Below are 25182 nucleotides of genomic sequence, written 5' to 3' on the forward strand. Positions count from 1 at the left end.
GAGCTTCTCAATGTTCGTTTATCCGGATGCTCTTGATTTGATGATAAAAATCCGTAGAAATAGAAAAGGGAGTATAGCAGAGAATTATCGGCTAGATGACAACAGACGAAAATGTTGCATTATGATTCCCGAAGGACAAAAGAAAAAAGGCTAGCCTCGGTTGAAATCACAACAGAATATGGTAGCAGCCAGCTTCATTGCTCATACGGTGGCTCCAGTAAATGGCAGATGAAGACCTTAGCTGATAGACTAAGAAAGGTAAAATGATGATACAAAACGATCTGACAGAAGATACACCTACTATCAGAGAAGCAAAGGAAAAGGAGATCTGGATTTAAGAATTATTTCATTGCTCTAGCCTTATCTATTACCAAGACCGGCTCAAAAAAGGGTCGCTTAACATAGGCCTAAGAGGAAACTTACAACAAAAGTAGGAAAGAAGAGAGAGGCTAAATTGAAGATAAAGTTGATTTGTTAAATAACAAAAAGCTCAGCCCAAGCAACGTTTTAAGAAAAAGTGTCACTGAGCACTAAATCAAATTCAGAGGCAGAGATCATTTTCTACCAAGAAATAGATGAAATGTATGTTAACTAGAGAACCTCTCTCTTACTCTGATCGTTAATATTGAAGGAGATGTACATAAAGTCCCTCCATCCCCATTAACCATTATGAAAAATAATTTGAATACTACGTTTGAAGGATCAATAAAGGAAACAGGAAACTGAGGAAGCAAAGGAGATTACACTAACTGGAAGTAGCTTGAAAGACAACTTCAAAGCTCAATTAAACAAATGGTTGAAGGATAATAATTATTGCATCATTCCAATTCCACACAACCCAGTGGGGGTGTTCTATTCATAAATGAAGATACTTACTTGGAATGTCAGAGGTCTAGACACTGCCCTGAAACGAGTCATCATTACCACCAATGCTCCTCATTTTGTTATTTTAATAGAGACCAAATTACCAAAGGTCGATCGGACCATTGTTAAATCTTTATGGAGTTTCACTAGTATTGACTGGGCCTATGTTAAAGCTATCAATCCCTCTAGAGGTATTTTAATCCTTTGGGACTCACTCATCCATTCTACCATTGAGGTATATGATCGTCAGTTTACTCTTTCCATTCATCTTAATAGATTAGATGGACTTACATACTGAACCTGCTAACACACATAATCGAAACAATTTATGGGATGAATTGTCTATTGTTAAAAACCTATGTAGTATTACTTGGATAATAGAAGGGGACTTTAACATATATAGGTGGTCCTACGAGACTACCTCCAAGCGACCATCACAACACTGCGTGAGAAATATTCTACAAAATTAACAACCGAAAAAGGTAACTTCTGAGACAAGATCATTTGGAACAAGAGAAAAGACAACTCAAGAAAACTAAATAAAGTGAAGCTAGGAAACTTAAACAAATATATTTAGCCAATATCATATTTATAACAAAATTATTGGTATAATTAAATTTATCATAATTCATCAATTTAAACTTTTGAATCAATCATCGATTTACACATCCTTCTAATTTCACTCAATCACACACAGAATCAATCATATGTATCGAAAATTTCTCTTAAGAGGATGATAGTAAATCTTTACGTTTTTTTCTTCTTTTTTTTTTCACTAAAATGGAGTGAAATACAAAAAAAAAATAATGAGAGACAAATTAAAGGAGGAAAGAAAGACATTGATTAAAGCTAAGGTTGTGATTAGGACACATAGAAGTGAGAAATTTTCCAATACAATAGTAAGCAAAGTTTTCATATGCCATTCGGGTGCTATTAGACTCTCAAGAACCTGTGACACGTGTCACATCAATATACTTTTAGAAATAGATTAGGACCCATGAAAATTAATACAATGTCTTGGAATATTTATTAAGAAAATTTATAGCGTGAATAAAGGGGTATGCTATTTTCATAGCATTAAAAAAAATGGATAAAAACAGAGAAACCAGACGTGAAGTAAGCTGCATAATGTTTGGGACAGACAACCTTTATTCCCAACATGGGATTCCATACATTAATCCAATAGTCTGTCTCTCTTTTTTCCTTTTTTTTTGGTTACTCACTATCCATTTGCATATATTCGATGTGGGGAACTACCAATTGCTTCTACGTTGCTTTTGTTTTTCTATCCAATTTTTGGCTATCCTAACACACACATGTGATATATAATCTAATTGTTGTTCACACTCTTTTTGTTGTCTAATTTTCATCAACTTTTTCAAGAAAATATCAATTTTGACTTGTGAACTTATCAAGTTAGTACGATAAGATATAAACTTAAAATTTTGAATTTATCAAACTTTACCTTAAATTTAAATAAGTGTTACAATCTTAATCTTAAACGACTTTAAATTTTTTGCCTATTTTAAGTCACTAAGAAGTTCTTGCTCCAAATATTGTTTAGAAAAATCCTCTTATGTCACTCAGCGAATTATAAAATATATGTACGGTATGAAATTGATAAATTTTAAGGGGAGAAAACAATATTAGTATTTTAAAAAAATATATAAATTTGACAAAGTTATTTCATGGTTAATTTGTGCATTAAATTGATCAAATTATCTTTTGCAAAATTTTATTTTATTATAATTAATGAGTTTATGAAGATTTTTACAAGGTTTTTTTTGTTAAAATTAGTGGACAAGTTAGCAAGAAGTTAACTTTAGGCTAAAAATTGCAACACTTGTTTAAATTTATGGTCTAATATGATAAAATTTTAAAATTTTGAGTCTAAATTAATACAACCCCTCAATTTTTTTGCCAACATGGATTATTTCACCAACTCTTTTTAGGTTATATCTAATATCAATCCCATTTTTAAAAATGACAATATTTTTGGGACATGTGTGAGAAAGAAAGAAAGAAAAACAAAAAAGGGAAAATTTATTTTAAATGACAAAACTGTTGAGTATAAATAATGAAAAAATATCATGATATAAATAGACACAGATAGTAGTTTATCGAGTCTACCGCAGATGAAATTTTATTATATTTCTAGATATTTTTGTTCATTTTCCTATATTTGAAAGCATATCCAAAAAAGGTGAGAAAATGGGTTATTATGCTAAAAAAGTTAAATAAATAATCATGGGACTTTTGAGGCAATTCAATTGATAAATATATTAATTGGTATATATTGAATTGGACAATAGTTAGGTGTAGTATATCATGTAGCCTTTTCTTAAAAAGAAATTGTCACATGCCAAAATTTTATTGAATGCAATTTGAGTTGTCCAATAAATGAGTGTCGCCTAGGTTGCACCCAAATTTTTTCTATTCAAATCATCTAAGGTTAGATAGATTGCATCCCTTCTTGCCTTTCCCGGGTTAAAAAAAAAGTGATTTGTGGCTTGTCTATTTTGAAAATCATACCCTCCTATGAATCTTTTATTGGACCTCGGATATGATAAGGGTACTACGGATGAGATTGAAATATCCTGATGCACTTACCGATCCCTTTTCTCATCTAGTTATTCTACTTAACACCCTCTCCCCACCCCATTTTTCCATTAGAATTTTTATCTAGTTTGTAATTTTCGTGTATGGTTTTTTTTCCCTTTGAATCCATAGGATTTTTTACAAAATTTTGAAAGAGTAATAATCTCACATTTAAAAGGTTCAAAGAGGTTAGGAACTTAAAACACTATAAAAGTAGTATTTATGGCTTTGGTTTCTCACATCAATTAGAAACACTTTTAAATCAGGTAGTTTTATGTGAGTAGGTCTATAGCTTATTTTGGAATTTTTATATCAATTTTTGTGTTTCTTTCTTTTAATTTCTCATTTAATTCTCTACTCATTCCTAGAAGAGTAGTGAGAGGTTTCTTTTCCTAAAAAAAAATGGTATGATTTGCAAATATAAAAACCAGAATAGAATGGAGATTATGGGTTGCAATATAGACAAACCGTAGGGATGTTAATTAATTTTTAATTATACCCCAAAAAAAGTAGTCATACATTGAAAATAAACAATACCCTATTTGGATAAAGAATAGCCTTAAATTTTGGGGAAATTTATGCCACAGAACATGTCAAATGGACAAATACATTGGACCATATCCATCAACCTTAAGAAGCCATGTTCGGACGTAATAAATAAAACAAACAAATTTCAATAAAACAAAGTTCAAAAGGGCATTATTTTAATGATTCTTCATTGAAGTCGGTCTCTTTCTAATATAATATGATGTTTTTTTAATCATTTGGGTAACCTAGGACCAAATTCTGATTTCAAATGCAAAGTATATTATATAGTATTTGTGTCAGCTAACCATCTCACCAGAAGCTTTGTTAATGCATTTATGTTGTGTTTATATTTTATGTGGAGGTGGGTGAGGTTAATTAGAAATCATGGATGATGATGATGATGATCAAGATCTTAGACAATTAATTATTTTATTCTACATTATTGGAAGGGTGCTAATTGAGAAATCCTATACTAAGTCTTGCATGATTATATTAACCTTCATGGATATGTGAAGAGTTTGTGGGAAGTTAAAAATTATTTCTATTATCTTAATTATTTGATCATTAATAAGAAGCTAAAAATGATAAGATGTGAATTTGAAGAGAGTGAAGATGTTCAATAATTTAGCCTTTAAATTTATTCTTCTTGAATTGGTCGATCATTTCAAATCTCACGAGATATTCTAACAAGTCTATTTAGTGCAACACAAGTTAGAAGAAGGAAAACAAACAAACGGATCGACATTTTTTATATTTAATTTTGCACCTTATAAATTTGCTTATATCTAATTCGATTTTTTGCTTAAATTGCTCGAGGACAAGAGAATAATTTTGTATTGAGAAGTGAGTTTTAAAATTTTAAATGGTTAAACAACTTTCTAATGAAATATAACTCGGTAGTTCAAGCATTTGTATCTTCTTTTATAAGTAGATCTTCACCCCTTCTTTGGAATTTGATATTCATGGAACAAAAATGTAATGAAGATGATTAATTAAATGGAATAAAATGTTTAATGAAGTAAAACCAAACAAAAAGATCGTCACAACCTTTCCATGTTCTAGAGGATTTAGTTGAGAAAGTTGAAAGATAGTTTCCTTTTAATTATAAAGAAAAATATTTTTAACCGAAGAGTATATTAATATCAAAATTCTCTTCAATTAAAAAAAAAAAACCAATAATATAAATGCAGTTCGTGGTAATTGAAATATTCTACTTCTTTTGAGGTCGGAAGTTCATATCCTCATACCACATATTTGTTTTACTCAAAGAAAAACTACCAATTACCACTCAATCACAATTTTTCATTTATCGAATAATATTCCACATCACCGCCTTCATTCATCTCCTTTTTTGGAGTATGCTTCGTTATAAAGAAGAAAATCAAATCAGATCAGCCAAACCATGCTTGTTCAATCGATCTAAGCCATACTCAATGGTGAGTTTTGCTTCTCAAATGATAAAAGGAAATTAGTTGATCAATTCAACCTGTTTAATTTGATTTTCTAATCAATTTATTAGTTCAACTATTGAGAAATTCATCATTAACCCTAATCAATTTTCAGTTTTCTGCCCTAACTAAACCTAACCAAACCCGCTTTTTACTCTTACTACCATGTCAGATAAGTATTTTACCTTCATTCCTTGTATTTAATTTCAGGGGAAAGAGAGATATCATATCCAATGATTTTGATTAACTAAAAAGCAAATTTGATCACATTTGGTAACCATTTTGTTTTTTATTTATATTTTTAAAAATTATATCTATAGACACTATTTCCAATTCCAAATTTCTTCCTTTTTTGTATTCACTTTTCATCAATGATTTAAAAAATAAGTCAAATTTTGATAACTAAAAAAAGTAATTTTCAAAAAGTTGCATTTGCTTTTAAAATTTAACTAAGAATTCAATCATAAGATACAAATCATGATAAGAAATATGGATGATATAGACTTAATTTTCAAAAAAAAAAAAAAAAACAAACAAAACAAAAAATCAAATAGTTATCAAATAGAACCGAAATGATTCCAAAGATAATAAGAATGGTTTCAACCATTTTAAAATCACTCTCAAATATATCAATAGTATTACATATATAATCATATTTTGATCTTTAAACGTAATGAGTTTGTTTTATTTAAATCTTTTAACTTTCAAACCACCTCATTACCCTCAAAGTTTAATTCCACTTTAATCCCTAAATTCACAGAATGTAATTGATAATCTAAAAGCAAAAACAAAACAAACCAACTACTTTTTTCCAAGGACCAAAATAAAAATTTAGACCAATAAGAAAATATACATAAGATATGAACTAAGGAAATATGATATAACTGTAACATTTACAAACTCCCTAATCATCAGAATCTTGCATCTTTAATGTTAAACACCAAAATACCTTTCTTTCCTACAATTGCCATACTAGAAAGTATTTTTCAGCCATGCTTCCAATTGCAATAAAAAATAACTATAGGGCCTGAGAAAGAACTTGAGGAAGCAAAAAAAATATCATGTATCCAACACAAACCAATTTAATATATGAAGGTATTTGAGTTATTTACACACAAATTTAATATACTTTGACTGTCTTTGAGAAGCATATTGTAATGCCTAATCAAATAGCTTACCTCAACTCTGATGGGAGAAAGAATGGCAAATTTTGTTGAGACCCTGAAAGCATACACCAAAACAGAGACCCATGTATTACAAGCATGGATGCACCAATTTGACCCTCGAATTCTACAAGACAAAATGGCTGGAAGTTTCTATTTGTTGCTGTTTGGGAAAAGAGAATAAACCTTAGCTGAGGATTCTTTCAACCGAGCTTTTTGTCAGATCCTCGGGGAATACTGAACCATCTCTTTTTAAAAGATTTGTCTTTTTCATCCGAGGTTCCATCTTCTCCTTGATTCTCGACCTTTGAATCGTCGCCAGTAGATTTACTACTACTTCCATTACTCATAGCACAAGCCCCAACGTGATTTGATGATTTCGTGACAGTGAATGAAGCATGTATGCTGTCCCGTTGTTTAAGAAGCTCGTCCACCTGAGTTTCAAAATCTTCATAAATTCAAAGAGAAAGGGAGAACAATGCCATATCTATACAATCTACAGAAAAGAGAATATAAAAAATATATTATATCAAAAATTTAAATAAAACTTAAAACTTCTTAAAAAATCTTGGGCAAATTGCAAAAACACCTGGAGTATGGTGATGTTGCAATTACACCCTCAAAACTTTCAATTGTAAAAATTGGGCCCTCTAACTTCTACAAGTGTTGAAATCGGACCCTCAAAGTTACAACAGTTATAGAAATTGGACCTCCAAACGATAAAACTGAACCCTCAAACTTTACAATTGCTACAATTTCTACCTTTACGTAAGTTTGAGGGTCCAATTTTAACATTTGTATGAATTTGAGGACTCAATTTTTATATTAAAAATTTGAAGGTGTAATTGCATTTTAGGGGTGATTTTTGCAATTTGGAGGCTCTATATATAGGCGCCGTTTGATTTCCCATTTTTTATTTTTAAAAATTAAACTTATAAACACTACTTTACCTATTTCCAATCCACCTATGATTTTTTTTCCTTACTTTTATGTTTCCAAAAGTCAGTTTTGAAAACTAAAAGTATAGTTTTAAAAACTTTTGTTCTTCAAATTACTCAATAATTCACATGGAATCTTAGAAACAAGCAAAGGGATTCCAAATTCTTATTATTATTATCTCTTCTTTGATCTTCAATTTCGATGATGTGTCCTTCCCTATTACCAAACCTGATTGCACTGTTAACCCAATGCAACGCACCATCTAAGACTGAAAGTTTGAATAATTTCCACCAAATTTTGTGTTAGTATTAGGGTTCAGAACTGGCTGCATGAACATATGGCTTACAAGCCCTTTACGTTTACATAGCAACAAGCAAGGGTTTAGAGTATTTCTTTTGATTCCTAATGCCAGTATTATTATTCGCTAGATCTGCCACCAAAAGGAATTTCTCGACTTTCTTAGAGAACTTACATTTACATAGAACCTTACCTCCCCAGCAAAACCTATAGTCTAGGCTCCACTTGATACCTGTTATGTTTCAAGTTTTTAGTTTTTTTTTTTTTAAATAAGAAAATCAACTTTCATGGAGAAAAAAGAATACAAGGGCATACAAAAACACAAGCCACCCCTAAAGAAAGGGTTTCCAACTAAGCATAATGTTGTCTAAAGAACAATTACAAAAAAGGTTCGAACCTGGAGCCTAAAGCGATACATAAAACCTCATTAAGGATCAAATCTCACTTGCGTCCTTCTCAAGACCTCTAAACACCCTTCTGTTCCTTTCTCCCCAAACATCCCACAACACAACACACACCCCTGCAAACCACAACAAACGGCCCTTCTCTCTGGAAGGCGGATGGAGGATAAACTCCTCGAACATTGATCCAATATCTCTTTGGCCAGCTAATTGGACATCATACTCCTGCAAAAGGCAAGTCCACACATACCTCTTAAACTGAAAATCCCAAAAAAGGTGATCCAGGTTTTCCTCTGTCTTCCAAAAAGGAATATAGAAGAAAGGACCTATTAACGTGATCCCTTCTTGGCAATCCTATCCAAGGTGTTCACACAGCCAAGCAAAACTTACTAGGTGAAGAACTTAATTTTCTTTGGTCTCTTAATCCTCCAAACCACATCAAAGACCAACTCACAAATAGGAGAGAGATCCAACGACGACCTAAAGAAAGATTTACAGGAAAAGCCCTCAAGAGGATTAGGTTTCCAGACACGAATATCCTTTCTCCCCTCTTTGAAAGAGCCCTCATTCAATAAAAAAAAAAAAAAAAAGGTAACCTCCGTTGTCTCCTAATCAGATAAGTGACGATGAAAACCGAAAGAAAAGGACACAACGCTTCCCAACAACACCAGAAAGTAAAAGACCGAACGATTTTTTAAGGAAAACAAGTGATAAAGACAAGGAAACACTAAACAAAGAGGACTATCCTCAACCCACTGATTTTTCCAAAAGTAAGTATCTTGACCATCCCCACGATACAATAAACCAAAATGGAGAAAGAAGGGAGCTCTAACACGATGTCTTTCCAAAGGTTCCGATGTCTGCCTTTAATCCCCTTCGCAATCCAAACAAAGGGATGAGTTCCATATTTACTACCAATAACTCCATGCCACAAGGATTCGGGCTCGGGGGCAAAACGCCACAGCCACTTGGCCAACATAGCTTTGTTCCAAAGTCTTAAATTCCCAATCTCCAACCCCCATCGATGCACAAGGTACCCCACAACCTCCCAACTAACTAGATGAAATCCTTTACCTTCATCTGCACCTTCCCACAGAAAGCCTCTCATGTATTTCTCAATACTTTTGCAAACTGAGCTAGGGACCCTAAATAGTGAAAGATAATAAATAGGGATGCCACTCAACACAAATCTGATCAACATGAGTCTCCCCGCCTTGGAGAAGTAACCTTCTTTCCAAAAGTCAAGCCTTTTCCGGATTTTCTCAGTAATGGATCCCAAAAGGACAAAGCTCTCGGGTTTCCTCCCAAAGGGAGACCAAGATAACGAGAAGGAAAAGTCCCAACCTCGAAACCAACCTCTCTAGTCCACCTATTGAGCTTGTCCTGCAGGCAGTTAATACCCAAGATTTGACATTTGCTTCCATTAATTAAGCCCCGACATGGGTTCAAAAAACCCCACCATGGGGTTAAGGGTCGAAAAAGAATTCTCATTACCCGAGCATAACAAGATTGTATCATCAGCAAACTAAAGATGGGATAAATCGACTTCCCCAATCCCTATCCTAAAGGGTTCAACGATATTTCCTTCCACTCCATGGGAGATAATACGACTTAAAACATGTTTTCTCTCGACTTTCTTACCATTATTTTCACATTTCTTATCCAAGCACTTGAATTCTTAGTCAAATTTAAAAATACAAATAAAATAACATTAGAACTATTTTTTTTAGCTTCCACTTGACTTCCGTTTTTTTTAGCCTTTAATCCTCTCGTTATCGTCGTCTTCTTCCGTTTATTTGTTTTTTTTGTGTTTTTTGCGTGGTCATCATCTTCTTCTTCCATTATTTTTTGCGTTCGTCGTAATCGTCTTCTTCTTCTTCACTTTTCTTCTTCGTTCTTCAATTTTTTTTATCTTCCTTCTTCATTCTACAATTTTTTTCGAAAAAAATTGTAGTTGTGTCTAATGAGGAACAAGTGAAAGGAGCAAGAAGCGAAAAACGAGAACGAGACACTCAAGGAAGAAGCGAGAGGAAGAATTTGAACAAAGGAATAATCGAAGAAAAAATTACAGTAGTCTAATAAGGAACAAGAAAAGTAAGAAGCTAGAGCGAGATGCAAGAGGTAGGAGCAAGAAGCTAGAGCGAGAAGCGAGAGATAAACGCGAGAAGCAAAAGATAAGAGCAAGAAACGAGAGGAAGAATATGAACAAAGGAAAAAAATCGAAGAAAAAAGTTGCAGCTGTGTCTAAACAACAAGAAGGAGCGAGAAGCTAGAGCAAGAAGCTGGAGAAGCGAGAGCAAGAAGTTAGAGTGAGAAACGAGAATTTGTTTGAATGCCAGGATCTTGCGTGCGATCTGAGGACAAAATGGTAATTTCACACGTGGTTGATGTAAGCAGAAGGCCATTTTTTGACCAAATTTGAAACCCATTGAAGTGAAGTATGAAAAAAAAAATGTTTAAACACAAGAAATTTTGCATTTAGGTTCAGTAAATTTGATTTTTTTTAGCTGATAAAGAAGGAAAACTCTTAATTATTACTGCCTCTAGACTCGGGGCTTTAAGCCTTGGGCCTTCACAAAAGGCGTGCACCTTATTTTGTGAGCCCTCGCCTTTTCTAGGCGAGGCGCCAAGACCTGCACCTTGAGCCTAGGTGAGCCTAGACACACGCCCGTGAGGGCTTTTTAAAACATTGGAACCGACTATCACCTCTACTAGAAAGCACTCCAACCACCGACAACAAAACTTGCACCGACACTTTATGATCCTCCACCAACACCGATAACACCACCTAGACAAATCCCATAGAATCTAGTACTCCGATCTCTGACTCTGTCGTCAAAGCCGACTTCGGCACCGTCTGTGACATCAAATGCAACAATGCCAACTTCAATGTTGACCCAAGCCCCAATTAGATGACATAGAGCTTGAGGATGATATAGTGGACAGTGTGGATAGAACTGGTTTGGTCTTCTTGATGCTAGCAGACTTGGTCATACTGGCACATGTGATCTTAGCGTTTTGGGCTCTCTAGGCATGGGCAGTTGTGTCGTCTTAACCAATCTAGGTGGGGCTTGATTAAGGTGAAGACAAAGTAGAAGAGCCTGCATGGGACATTAGAATAATAGAGAGGGATTTGTTGATGGGTTGATGGAGAGAGAGGAAAGAATAGAAGAAAAAAGGGCCAAGGGGAAGGAAAAGAGGACAGGGTAAAAGAGAAGAGAGTATAAAAAGTTGAAAAGGCCATGTAATCTTAAAAGAATAATATAAAATTAATCAAAATTATCCACATCATGCCACATTATTGTTTTAGAATAATATAAAATTAATAAAAACTATCCACATCATGCCACATTATTGTTTCTTAGTCAACTAAATGTCAAATTAGCTCAAGACCATTGAGAACCACTTTCTTGCTCATGAACTAAAAGTACTTTTCCAAACCTAAGAGAACAATTAGACACAAATCCCAAAACCTTGAGGATTTGCCCTAAAATTGAGTCATTTCCTAGGATACTTCCCTTTACAAAAGAGCAATCAGAATTTTGGGCATTCAAAATCATTTTGGTAAAAAGCTGTAATGTGGATATGAAGGTCCTGCCGCCATACCTTCTCTACCAGCATCTCATATTTCCTCTCCAGTCAAAACAAAAGGATAACACTTTTGAAGTGAACCACAAAAGAAAGTCATCCTTTAACATCCTTTAACCTCCTCCTCAGAGTTTTTGCAGGGATTACAAGCCTAGGAACTTATTTATTCATTCCGATAGTTGAAAACCATTGCTGATTTGGGATTGGTAAGTAGAACCAAATAAACAATCTCGAACAACGTAAAGAAACTTCAATACACAACTAAAAATATTACCAAAAGTCAACTCCGTAACCATCTCAGTTTGCCTAGAAGGAAAGAGACATTTCTCTTCCACAGATTTTGCAAGCCAAAAATATGTCTCCAAGGGATCCCTTTCCAAAGCTTTTTTCAGGCGAGTGATAGCCATGCCCATCCTTACCATGAATGTTAGTGATAATTATACTTCAAATTTCTGCTCCATACTCGGTTGGCAGGGGTGATCATCTATGTCAGTGTCAGTTTTGTGCTAAAACCGATGCCAACCAACCGATCTATCGATCTTAATTGGTTCGCGATTGTTAGTTTTGGGAGTGCCTACGAAACCAACTGACCGACTACACAAACGGTCAATCGATTGTGGGGCAAAATTTTGTTAGATCTGTTGAGAAGGAGATGCCCGTTCATGAACTTCGCTTGGTTCCAGGTTTCCAGCAAATAGACTTTTGTTTGTTTACAAGAAAAAAAATAATTTTTTTAAAAAAAAATGATCCTGGGCAAGAGAAAAAAAATAGAAAAAAGATGAAGAGGATGAAGATGGACGAGATAGGGAGAAAATGACTAAGAGAATTGAAATGTAAAAAAAAATTTGTCATTACCATAGGTAATGACTACCTATAGTAACCGCTTTGGTTTTCAAAAACCAGCATATGGTTTTACATTGGGTAGTGTATGGGTTCGGCTGTATGATTTCTTTAAAATATATATATAAGCGGTCGGTCAGTCGGCCGGTGTAACACTTTTCTGGGTAACCAACCACCAATTGAAGAGGCCTTAAAACTGACCAATCGATGTCGGTTCAGTCAGTTCTTTCCGGTCGACTCGGTTTTTCGGTTAGGTTTGCTCACCCCTACTCTATAGGAAACCTCCTAAAAAACTTGGTGTACCCCATGGCAATCCTACAAAAAGTCAAACCATAAAAATCCAACTCGATCATTTTACAACATTTCTGATTTCACAAGGGGAAACCCTTCATGAAGATAAGGTCGTTCCGAAAACAATAATAGAAGATTAGCAAACGCATGTGGCTATCTTTAAGGAAACATTGAATAGCAAATAACAAATAGGTTGGAAGGATATTAACAACTAGCTGCAACATCAGTCTACCCCTTAAAAAGAGTACAAGATCCCCAGCTATACTTTTTCTATCAGAAGGTAGTTAAAGAACGACCTAAATATTTAATGGGAAAATGCACCAGGCACTTCTATTTCCTCCTAAGAGATTAATACTTGCAGAAGAAACAAATTTGAAGCATTTCGAATAAAGCACATAACCTCAATAATGGCCTTGGACATAAAGGAGAAAGGCAGTATAGCCTGCAATCTTATGTGACGTCAGAGCTTCCAGTATTATTAAGCTTCCCACTAACTTAAGAGATTGTGTCCTCAGAGGGAGTTAAAGTATTCCTTCGACTGCCTCTCCTGGAAAATATTTGGCTTTCCATTTAATATCACAGGGAAATTGGCAGATTGAAGGCAACATCCAATCCAAGATCCCCACCTCACAGACCTCACACCAAAGTTCCCTAGTATGTAGGAAATGCCAATCAACAAAGCTGTAAGCCTTTTCATCAAGTTTTAAAACAAACCCTTTCTTTGTCCTCCAATCTTTCACCACTTCATTAACCACAAGAAATAAACCAATGATTTGGCATCTCCCCACAAAAGTTGTCTGATATTCAGAAATTGTTTGGGTATGGATGGCGTTAAGTCTAGCCACAAGCGGTTCTTGGAAGAACTTAATAAGGACCCGTCAATAGGATTATAGGCTATCTCCTGATCCTTAGGCTTCTTTTCGCTCATTCATGAAAAGACTTGTTTCCATTAAAAAAATTTAAAAGGATTACAGGCTAGAAATCTAGCACCTTCGTGACATCAACTCTTTTAGGATTGAAGGTGATATATATTTCAATTTTCACACACTCGTATTTTAACAATCCCTCCTAAAAAATTCATGGAACATCGTCATAAGGTTTGGTTATAATAATGTTCCACAAATTGTTCAAGAACTCCGATGTGAACATATCAAAAGCCCAGAGGCCTTACTCTAAGGCAAACCCATGCTGAAGAAACTTGTACTTTTATCTCCCACTTTGAGCCAACTAATTATGCTTTTCTGTTTCCTCTATTTGACTTCAAAAGACATCTTCCAGCTGGATCCCTAAATCCCAAACCAATATGTGGAGCTGATTAAAGTATTGCGTTTCTTCTAAACAAGTAGATCCCCCCAAACCACTATATTTTTGTTTAATGTAAAATCAAACTTTCATGGAGAAGGAAATCACAAAATGCATGCTTATAAAAAAATAAAGTTCGCAAAAGAGAGCCAAACTACAAAAAAAGGCTCCAATCCAATAAAAAAAATAACTAAAGGGTAATTACAGAAAGGCCTCCTCACCAAAGCTTGAAGAGAAACATAGAATGTAACAAGGAACCTCACGTCACTAGAAGATTTCTCCAAACCCCTAAAGTCCCAAGACCCCACAAAAATAGCCCATCTCATAAAAAAGCGAATGGAGAAGGAGTTCCTCAATCGTCTCTCTACAACTCTCAGAACTAGCAAAGAGAGTTGAATGCTTCAAAGAAACAACTCTAAATAGCATCTACATGATCGCAACTATAAAGGATATGAGCAATCCTCAACCACCCCTACAAAGGACACAATAAATCAATTTGCATAAACTGCCACACAAAGAACTTAATCTTTTCTTGGAAATCTCCACCTTCCACACAGATGAAAAAAATAGAACCACTCAAGAGGAAGGACCAAACCAAATGCCAAAAGGAGGAGCTGCAAGAAAAGCCTTTGGATGGAAAAGGACTCCAACGGCAAACATCCTCATTGATACGGAAACTCTCTCAGTGATACCAAAGCCAGAACATTTGCCATTTCCCTTTCAGCCAACAAACAACATAACTCCAAAGGAGGGCTCTCAAAGTGAGTAATGATCAAATCTACTAAATGATTCCCCAATAAGAAAGGATAGATTCTTTTTCTTTTTTAATGAAACCTTCATTGGGGAAAATTTTTGAAAGAATAAAAAAGCATCCAAAAAATCTACAAAAAGAAGTCCTACAAAAGAAAGGGACTACAATTAAGTAACAACAAACCTAACAAATAATTACAAAAAAGACTTTATCACAACCCCAAAGAGAAACATGGAACCTATCAAGGAACCAAATATCCCGAGGATCCTCTCCACTCCTTTAAAAATTCTATGGCTCCTTCCTCCCACAAGCCCAACAATATAGCACACACCCCATATTGCCACAAAATCCTCAAAGGGCAAATGGAGGAGGAACTCTTCAATCATCTCCATGAACTCTGTGTTTGGCCACCTAAAAACCAATTGTGTCAAGAAAAAAATGCAACAAAGAATGCTAAAAAATGGCCCGATCAAAGAGAAGAACTTCCTCTTAAGTCAATTTAACGTGTTCACTCGTCCATGAATTGCCTGCTAGATAAAAGACTTCCATCTCTTTTGAAATTTTCACCTTCCTCACTAGAAGAAGTATGGTTAAACAAACTCTGAAAGAATGAGCTACAAGAAAAACACCTTATAGTATTCGAGGCTTCAAATGTGAAAACCCCTTCTCCAATGTCTAACAAATTGAATACAATTTCAACACTCGTTAGAGACATGTTGAATACTTTTCACTTGGACCGATACAGAACTCCCCAATAAACAGCCACAATATCTATCGTCTTCCTATGGAACAAAAGACGGCAAAGTCCAAGAGAAAGAAAAGATGTGCTCCCATCTAAGAAGCAGGAACACTTTGGTTTGGGCAACGACATAAAGTATTCATGTTTGATATGTGTCAAACAATTGGACGCTCCAACACTTGTTGTACACATATTGGACACCCATTAGCACAAATGCGCCACACATACTAATTATACAAAGTCCACATTTGTTAGACACATAACGTACACTTGTTAAGTATATATAAATACATAATTTTATGTACTTTGAATTTCCTTCATGTATAAAAATGTCTTCCAAAAAAAAAATGCATATTTGAATAAACGTCCCCTTATTGTGTCCCATCCTAGATTTTTCAAAAATAATGTGTCATCATGTCCATATCACGTCATATCCAACCATTTCTCCTCTCAAAAGTAGGTATTCACCCATTATTTATGTGAGAAGATAAAAAAGAAATCAAACCTAAGAATGTGTCTAAATAACCAAAAAAAACAATAATATCTCTTTTGAATTCTACCAATTTCGATGTCGTTCTTGAGTCAGCATTTAATTCAGTGGAAAATAAATTTAAAAATTTGTTGGAGGAAATGGAAAGGTCAAATTCCCATGCTTTAAAAACTCCTCAACGTAAAATTGAAAGGCCTACCAACATACCTTCTTTTTTAAAAAAAAATTATAGTGATCGTGAGGCCTCATTAATATCAATGGGTATTGTTTTTAATTAGATGTGAATGAAGAATGATGCATTATTGCCCAAGTACCAGCATTAATTAGAAAACACCCTGATATTAGAGGCAAAATATCTTGCTCGTACCATCTGTCACAAGAACAGTGATTTCACTTCCAAATTCAAATTCAATCCAATTAAAGAAGTTTCATCAATTTTGAGTCTCCAGCCGATTGAGGAAGCCTCTGATGATGAATCTTCAGTAAGTATTAGCAGTGAAGAACCATAAATTTTGGTTTAACATTCGGCCTCAAAACAGGAAGATGTTTGTTTTGGGAAAGAGGTTGCAGATCTCTTTCAAACTCCATCGTTCAAAAAGTCACCCCAGTTGCCTTCATGTAAGTTTTCCTTAATTAAATCTCATCAAATTACTTCTAAGTTCTCCTCCCTAATTGAAGCTTGTGGATTGAAACTCGGTAGGGCCATTCATCACCAATCAATACAATTTTGTTGGAGGATAGGAAATTTTGAAATTTATCTAATGGACCACAAGAGGTATTGTGGTTTATTCACTTAAAGATGGTGGTCTAGGTTAGGGTGGCTTAAAGAATAGGATTCTGGCTCTTCTTGTTTTTTGTGGTTGGAGATTATTTCATGACCCAGATTCTTTATGGAGTAAAGTCATTCAAAGCTTACATGGAACAGATCTTTTCTTATGACATCGATTGGTAAGAGTGGTTTGAGTCTTCGGGTTCGGTTGCATTTCTTTGGGTTGGAGAAACTATGCCATGGGTTGGGGGTTCTCCCTGTTTCAAGGTGCTGGTAGCAGGTGTCGTTTGGAAAATTTTTCATTTATCCCCTCTTTTTTCATTTGACAGCTGCTGGTTTTATGGAAAAAGAAGTTTACGAGGCCTATGGAAGTCTCCCAAAAGATTATCTCTCCTTCCATCCGCCCGTTACGCTTCTGCTTGAAGCTTCTGTCAATTTTCCATCTGCATCGGGTTTTTGGTGTTTCCATTGGCTTGATCGTTATGAAGCTACAAGATTCATCGTTCTTTATTGGGGTTCTTGTTCTAAGATTTATGTGAATTCTTCTCTCCAAATATCTTGTTTAATTGGAGGAATTTTATTTTTTCTGTCTTGTCTATTCTTCATCGCAATGCATTGTTCTCTAGGGATTGCACTTTTTAAGTTTTATGACTCTTCGCATTGTATCCTTGTAATTAGAGCAATAGTATCTTTTCATTTTATCAATGAAAAGTTAGGTTTAAACTGAGGATGTACGACTGCAATAAATTGCCACTTCCATTTTAGCTACAGAAGTGTCGATATCATGGACATACAAGGCATCTTTATTGTTTGGCCTAGATATTAAAAAACCAAAAATGAAAAACATGATCTAAATTACAAGAATGACCGATGAAAACTTACAGACTGCTTTTCCTCATTGTATCTGTTGGTCACTTCTTGGAAGCGTGCTAATGCCTACAGAAAATCATAACAAAGCAATTAATACGCAAATCACAAAATTAACAGGTAGAGAGGGAAGGAAATTTCAACACCTTCCGGTATTCTGTCTCAAATTGCCGTAGCTCATTTCTTTTTCTCAAAATTTGAGCCTCAATATCTTTCAGCTTTTCTGTTGTCTCTTCATAATTTTTTGTACATAGTGCCTCAATAGTATATGCAGCAGTCTTAAAAAAGTTATCTCCTGAATAAACACGAAAGATGTCAAAAAGGCAGATAACACCAAACAGAACCAAAATTGAAAGATGAATTATGAAATCTAAGTTAACACCATAAACAGCGAAAATATGGGTGCCAGCCTTTAGCTCTGAGACCTCACAAGGCTGAAGACCTTCCAACCTCTTGAAGAAAGCAGCCTCAGGATCCTTAGCCATCGCCAACTGCAACAACACAAGAATTCATTCAACAATCAAGTCTGATTGTGACAAAAGAATATGAAACGATAACCTTTCTGGTCAAAAGTGTAGGAAATATTAGTAAACTACACATAGTTTGAACTTGCAATACCGCATTGACAGTGGAATCCATCCTGTACACTTGAAAATGCAAAAAGTACAACCCAGCAGACGTTACTTTCCCAGACTTCTCACTGTCTTCCTGTATGGAAAAGCAATGGAAAAATCACAGAACCAAAGTCAATACAATAAGAAGTTGAATCGTAAATTTTTAAGACTAAATGGCTCACAACAATTTTACAAGTCAGGATCCAAGTAACTGATATGGTAAGCTTTCATCTAACTTCTCACGGTAAACCTACTATAAAACACAGTTCAAAGTATGTCCTCAGGTGCATAAAATTAGACAGTAGTAATAAATAAAATTATGTACAGAAAACTGAACGGAGGGAATTTTTTTGGAAAAGTTCCAATGGAAAACTCAGAAAACAAAAAAACAAAAAAACAAAAAAAAAAATCTATATCCAGCCTTTTTTTTTTTTTTTTTTTTTGTTGAAAAGAAGCAATTCCATCTATCTGGCTTTAGAAATAACCATACAAAAGCACATTGGGGAATTGATACTAAAGACATAGGAATGATCATCCTTTCTTCTAAATTTGACTGGCTAACTTGATGAAATAACCTCATTCCAATTATGGATCAAATTTAAATACAATAAATTCCTTAGGGTTCAAGGACAACTTGATTCCTCAAGAACTTCACCCAACATTGCTCCAGTCACTACTGTGGTGCTCCAGAACCATAATTATGACATACAGCTTCCATAAAATGAAAGTTGGAAAAAAGAGACTTGTTTCCTTTTTAAAAAAAAAATGGAAGTTGGAAAAAATAAATTGTAAGCTTAGATTTTTTAATGAAAATTGAGAACAAATTAAATGAGAAAAAAATAATATATATATATATATATATATATAAGAGGGGCAAAAAGTAAACCCCCAACAAAGAAAACCTTAAACATTATAGTCCAAAAAGAAACATGAAATTGAAACCTGACAAAGACCACACATCCTCCCCTCCCAAGGCCTCTCAACCCCTCAAAAAAATTGATTGCAATCTTCGTTTTTGTTTATGAGCTTCTTCCAATAAATAGTTTGCAAGAAAATGCTAGAGCTAAAATGCTTGATGATAGCACCTAAACTAGATTTTAATATGATTGCCATCCAACAAGGGAGATACCCACAGCTTCATTTCATCTACATCAATTGAAAAATAAGGAAACTTACAGATACACTTTGAAAGGTAATACCTGTAAGGCCAAACTATAACCGCCATTGACATCTTGTTCAAAAAAGAGCAACTGGAATGAAAAAAGATAACCACAGAAATCAGAAACATGAAATAGCTAAACAAAGTGGATGCACTAGAGGAACAATGCCAAGAATCACGCAAAAAAATACATATCGGAAGAGCCCCATTTGGTTGAAAATTACTGGCAAAACTACACCTTGAATTTACTTTGTGCAGTTGAAGTAACCCTTATGACAATTCCTGCCTGAGCTTGCTCCTCGTTAATTGTCACCCCAAAAAAGTGAGCGCATTGCTTATCCACCTATAATAAAATGCAAATATAATAAGATATCAGAAGAAGTACTAGAATTGTTGCTGCTTTTGTAAGTCTTGATGTAAGCTACATGTGATGCACCTTGCCACTAACTGATGTTCCAATAGGAAGAGGCCTGACCGTAACAGTTCCATTCAAAGCTTCTTCAAGAACATTAGCAGAAATTGTAGTCTTAATAGGAACACCCAGCTTGCTAAAGAAAATAAATAACAAAAGTGATCAAGAAAACCTAGATGACTAAATCAGTAAATAAGTTAATAAATGTGTCACCTGAACAAAGCTGCAAACATGGTATTGACAGTTCCAAGATTGGATAAGTCTATTTCCATATCCATGCCACTAGCATCAAGGGCCTGAACGCATTGATTACAAAATAAGATACTGTGTATGGAATGGAAAAAATGTGTACAGCCACATAAAGACCCTCAACAGTAAATAAATCTTGAACTTGGAATTAATGAAGCTTCTTTAATATAAACCTAATACTACAAAACATCATAATAAGTTGATGATGCCAAGAAAACAAGCACCTCAAAGCCAGCACTGTCATATTGCCTTCTCTTCTCTGGATCAGATAGAATGCTATAAGAATATGCAACCTCCTTAAAAAGTTCTGAAGCTTCAGGGTTACTGCCATTCTTGTCTGGGTGATATCTGCCAAATTGATTGGGGTAAGGATCACTTTACAGAGAGATGGTTCAAAAGATTGAAACAATCTTATTCCTTTTGTAACTAAAATTTAAAATTGGAACGGAGGCAATAGAAATGTGTAACTAAATTTAAGGCACCAAGAGCCTAGCTGAAATCTCATGCTGTAACCACCCACAGCGATTCATAAATTAGTGTTAAGGCATCGATAGTCTAGCTAAACTGTAATAGGACTGAATATCAATCACTACTAAAATTCCAAACATGCTGGAAGGAAGAAGAAGAAGAAGAAGAAGAGAGTTTGCATCTTCCTAGCAATATTTCAGATACTACCATCAAGTAACATCCTTAAAACACTGTCTATTCTTTCAAATTTAACCAGCTTAGATTAATAATCTTCTTACATATCAAATCGTGCACTAGCACACGGCATATTCCTATTCGTCATTGACGGTGAGCAAGAATTATGATTTAATATCAACTAAAAGTCTAAAACAGATCAAGTTTCAGTAATACGGAGCGTAGAGCAAGAGAATTACTTGAGAGCAAGCTTCCTATAAGCAGACTTGATTTCCTGATCAGTGGAATCCCTGGATACGCTTAAAACCTCGTACGGGTCCCGTCGAAGCGCTGGAGTCGAAGGTCCTTCCGACTTCGAACCCGTCTTCATTCTCTCTTTTCCCGCTCAACTGTCCCACTGCCGGTGCTTTTGGACGGGGAAAAGCTCTGTATCTTCTCAAATCGCTGCAAGAATCGGAAACCGGTGAGGAATTTCAAGTAGAAAAGCTCGAAATAGAACAAATTATGCCAAAACCATAGAAAGCATCAACCTAGAAGCCAAATTTGGATTGAGCTCAATTTTCGGGAAATTAACCAAAGCAAGTAATTATCCGTCAGCTAGGAGCCTAGGATCCAATCCACAAACAAGGGGGCTTCTTACGCAAAATGATTCAGAACAATGGGAAAGCAAAAAAACATCTAGGGTTTCTGAAGATTTGTAAATAATCTGGAGAACTTTTTGCAAGAAATTATTTGTGGGAAATTGTCTATTTCTAATTGTTTCCCCCTTTTTCCTTCATTTTTCTTTGTCTGTTCTACTTCCTAGTTTTCCATTTCTGACAGCAAAATACAAAAAACGACACCAAAAAAAAAGCCCCATTTCCTCGTAACCGAGCGAAGGAACCGAACCAAACCGTAAACATCTTGTATTCTCTATAATCGATAATTCTATATTTATAAACTATGATCTATAATATATTAAAAAGTGAAGGTTAGTGATCATTTTTGTCTGATTTGGTAACTATTTTATTTTTTATTTTTTTAAATTGAGTTGATGAACACAATTTCTATCTTCAAATTTTTTTCTTTGTTCTCTACATTTCACCAATGGTTTAAAAACCAAGCTAAATTTGTTTAGAACTAAAAAAATTGTTTTCAAAAAGTTGTTTTTGTTTTTTTGTATATGGCTAAGAATTCAACCATTTTACTTAAGAAATATGTAAAGAATTGTAAAAAATGTGGATGAAGTATGCTTGATTTTCAAAAACAAAGACCAAAAATCAAATAGTTACCAAACGAGACATTAATTTTTTGTTTTTTGTTTTTGAAAATTAAATCTATTTTATCTCTATTTCTTATGATGAGTTGCATTCTTGTTAAGTATAATGGTTGAACTCTTGGCAAGATTCTAAAAACAAAAACAAATTTTTTAAAGCTACTTTTTTTAATTTTGAAATTTTTGCTTGATTTTTTAAATCATTGGTAAAAAGTATATAACAAATGAATAATTTGAAGATGAAAATAGTATCTATATGTTTAACTTTTAAAAACAAAAAATAAAAAACGAAGTAGTTACCAAATGATGCCTAAGACGTTGAAAAACTTACAAGAAATATTGAAATGTAAAGAGTCTTTCCAACTTACAAATTATTTTGCCTCTAATTAATAGAATTGGAAGAGTTTTAGAGTTCCAATAGTTTTGTAACTACTACTTTCTTCTAATATAAAAAATGGGTTTCTTTACTACTTTCTTTCATCAAGGTTGATTCGTTGTTTCTTCGTTTTTATTCTCTCGATTCATTGTTTTCAAGATCTTTTTAATCTCCAAAGCATCTTATGATATTTTTGTGTGTTCAAGTTGTAACAATGCACATATCGAATCAAAATCCCGAATTTTAGATTACCTTAATAATCCACTCTCAATAATTAAGTAATTATCAAGTGAAAAATCTATTTTTAGAAATGTGTATACTGGATCATTGATTTTTTTTTTCTTTTTGGTTGCTATTGTTTTCTTAATGTTCTTTTATAATTAGTTCACCGTTTTCATTTATCACGTTGGAAAAACAATTTATTGATCAATCAATTACATGTTTATCTTCATTTTGTTGAAATTAAAAAAAAAAAAAAAAAAAAAAAAAAAAAAACATGCAACCTCATGTCTAAAGAATTTATCAGTCAACCTTAAAAAAGTAAATTAATTAATCAACAATAACAGATTAAAAAAATAAAAAGTTGAAATTAAAAACTAAAAGTAACTTTAAATATAATATGAAATCAAATTAGTAAACTAATTTTAATAATGTAAAAAAATGGTTAATCGATTGTAAATTAATTCATTAATTAATCATCAACCATAGATTGAAAATTAGAAAGTAGGAATTAATAACTAAAATAGCTTTAAATATAATATGAAATCAAATTAGTAAATTGATTGTAATGAGTTTGAAATTTTTATTATATGGCAAAAGAAATAGTTTGAAAAATTTTAGAATATTCAATATCCTCAAAGAAAAAAAAAATTCTAAACAAAGAATATCTATATATTTTTAAACTAAAAAAGTTCATAGAGATTAAATAAATGGAGTGAAAAAAAAGATATAATACTCATTATAAATGAGATTTATGAAACCAATTAATGTGGTTTTAGAGATTAAAATTGATGGAATGTGAAAATATATGATAAATTAATTACTAACTTAGAATTTTTATCTAATTATATTTAAGCATAACAGACGGGGATTTTGGAAAATTTGAAATCTTTTAAATTGCATCAACCATAAATTTATCATTAAATATCAGACCCAAAAATTGGGTTACAAAAGATACGATTTGAAAGCATATGATAATAATAATTAAAAAATTACTTAAAGACTTTGATGACAAAGTAAATGATAAAATCGACAAATTAAAAACATAATCTGCATACCATTCTATCATTGTGATTTTTTTTAATAATTATTTATATGTAAATCAAAATTAACTCTAGATATGTATACATTATGAAGTTTGAACTTTTTTTTGTGTTATAATGATGATGCCTTCTAATATTATATTTTTCCAATTGTACTTTTATAATGAAAAATCGGTTAATTACAAGTCATCGCGTCTTCACAAGGGATGCTCATTTTATTAAATTCATGGTAAATTAAGAATTATTGTGCCTTTAAATTAAAACCTTCAAGAAAACAAATGGCAAATTAAAAGTTGTCATGTGTCTTCAATATGATTAGTTGATCGCAATGATAGGCTCTTTTTTTTTGGGAAATACGATAGGCTTACCAATTCAATGATGATTAAGTCTGGACAACGATAGATTAATTTGGCTAGAAGCTCAGTTGGGCCTAAAATTATAAGTTGGATCGGGCTAAGTAATTAAAGTCACTCGGTCCACTATGATAAAAATTTGAGCCAAGAAAAAGATTGGCCCAAGTCCAACATTAGCCCAAGGTCAACAACACATTGGGACCAAGTCCATACAAGACCCGTGAGAAACCTTGATACATAGAGGTCTCACCTCTTCGTTTGGGAAGGTTAGAAGAACTAAAGGTCAAAGCTTTGAAGCTTTGAAGTTATGGGCTCTAAAGATCGAAGCTTCAAAGCTCATAATATCTCAAATTCCAAAGATTGAAACTTTAAAGAACATAACTCTCCAAAAGCTCTAAAGACTTGAAATTGAAGTTCTAAAGATATGAAGACCGAAAAATTGAAAGCTCTAAATAATATAACTCTCCTGAAACTTTAAGTACCAGACAACTTCCAAATCCAAAAGGCCAAAGGCCAATTCAGCTAAATCAACAAGTCAAGGCCCGATCCAACTCGATCAACAAGCCAAAGTCCAATCATCCTTTAACAAGCTCAAAATTTGGCATTGCTCAGTAAGGAAAAATTATTAGAAATATCACTCACGAGTTATCATCTTTCAAAACTAGAACCCTTTTTGAAAACTCGTTGAAATAGTTTTTCTCAATACATCTCGGCCAAGATTGACCACTGAGATTTGAATAAAAAGTCAATCTTTTATCTTATCGGTTGTTTTGGGTTTTCCTGGTGAAATCTAGTGCGAAATGAAGATCTTCCTAATTTTCTAATATTACTTAATCTTTCCAAAATTTATACCAAATCTTACCTATTTTCAAATTTTCTTCAAATTATGTTATTTTTACCAAATCATATTAAAATTTTTAAATCTTTCACTCAATTTCTATTTCAATTATATGAAATTTTAAATTTTCAAATGGATTTTTAAATT

At 33.6% G+C, this 25182-nt stretch overlaps 1 protein-coding gene across 3 annotated transcripts; it reads right to left on the minus strand.

Moving 5' to 3' along the window:
- Positions 1–6408: 6408 nt before the first annotated feature.
- LOC120067225 (chaperone protein dnaJ 15-like) lies at positions 6409–21796 on the minus strand. 3 transcript variants are annotated; one of them, XM_039018741.1, is made up of 13 exons: positions 21482–21796; positions 21191–21395; positions 20534–20657; positions 20274–20356; positions 20085–20196; positions 19887–19991; positions 19689–19739; positions 18494–18583; positions 18258–18366; positions 18022–18170; positions 17891–17944; positions 6788–7035; positions 6409–6659 (listed from the first exon to the last, which is right to left on the minus strand). In XM_039018741.1, exons 2-12 carry the CDS (start codon positions 21319–21321, stop codon positions 6805–6807), a joined length of 1239 nt encoding a protein of 412 aa, XP_038874669.1. In that variant the 5' UTR covers positions 21322–21395; positions 21482–21796; the 3' UTR covers positions 6409–6659; positions 6788–6804. The 3 variants fall into 3 exon arrangements, with proteins under 3 accessions (XP_038874669.1, XP_038874670.1, XP_038874668.1); XM_039018742.1 differs by having other exon boundaries at positions 6409–7035; positions 21592–21796; XM_039018740.1 differs by having other exon boundaries at positions 6409–7035; positions 21482–21795.
- Between the last annotated feature and the right edge of the window lie 3386 nt (positions 21797–25182).

This window comes from Benincasa hispida, chromosome 12, assembly GCF_009727055.1.
Source record: "Benincasa hispida cultivar B227 chromosome 12, ASM972705v1, whole genome shotgun sequence".
Lineage (NCBI taxonomy): Eukaryota > Viridiplantae > Streptophyta > Magnoliopsida > Cucurbitales > Cucurbitaceae > Benincasa > Benincasa hispida.

Bases quoted from the DNA above. Each gene is read 5' to 3' on its own strand.
- LOC120067225 (XM_039018742.1), bottom strand. From the start codon at position 21,321: ATGAAGACGGGTTCGAAGTCGGAAGGACCTTCGACTCCAGCGCTTCGA. The intron at 19,992-20,084 runs GTGCATCACATG...ATTTTATTATAG, and splicing joins GAACATCAGTTAGTGGCAAG to GTGGATAAGCAATGCGCTCA. The intron at 19,740-19,886 runs GTGTAGTTTTGC...TTTTCATTCCAG, and splicing joins CTGCACAAAGTAAATTCAAG to TTGCTCTTTTTTGAACAAGA.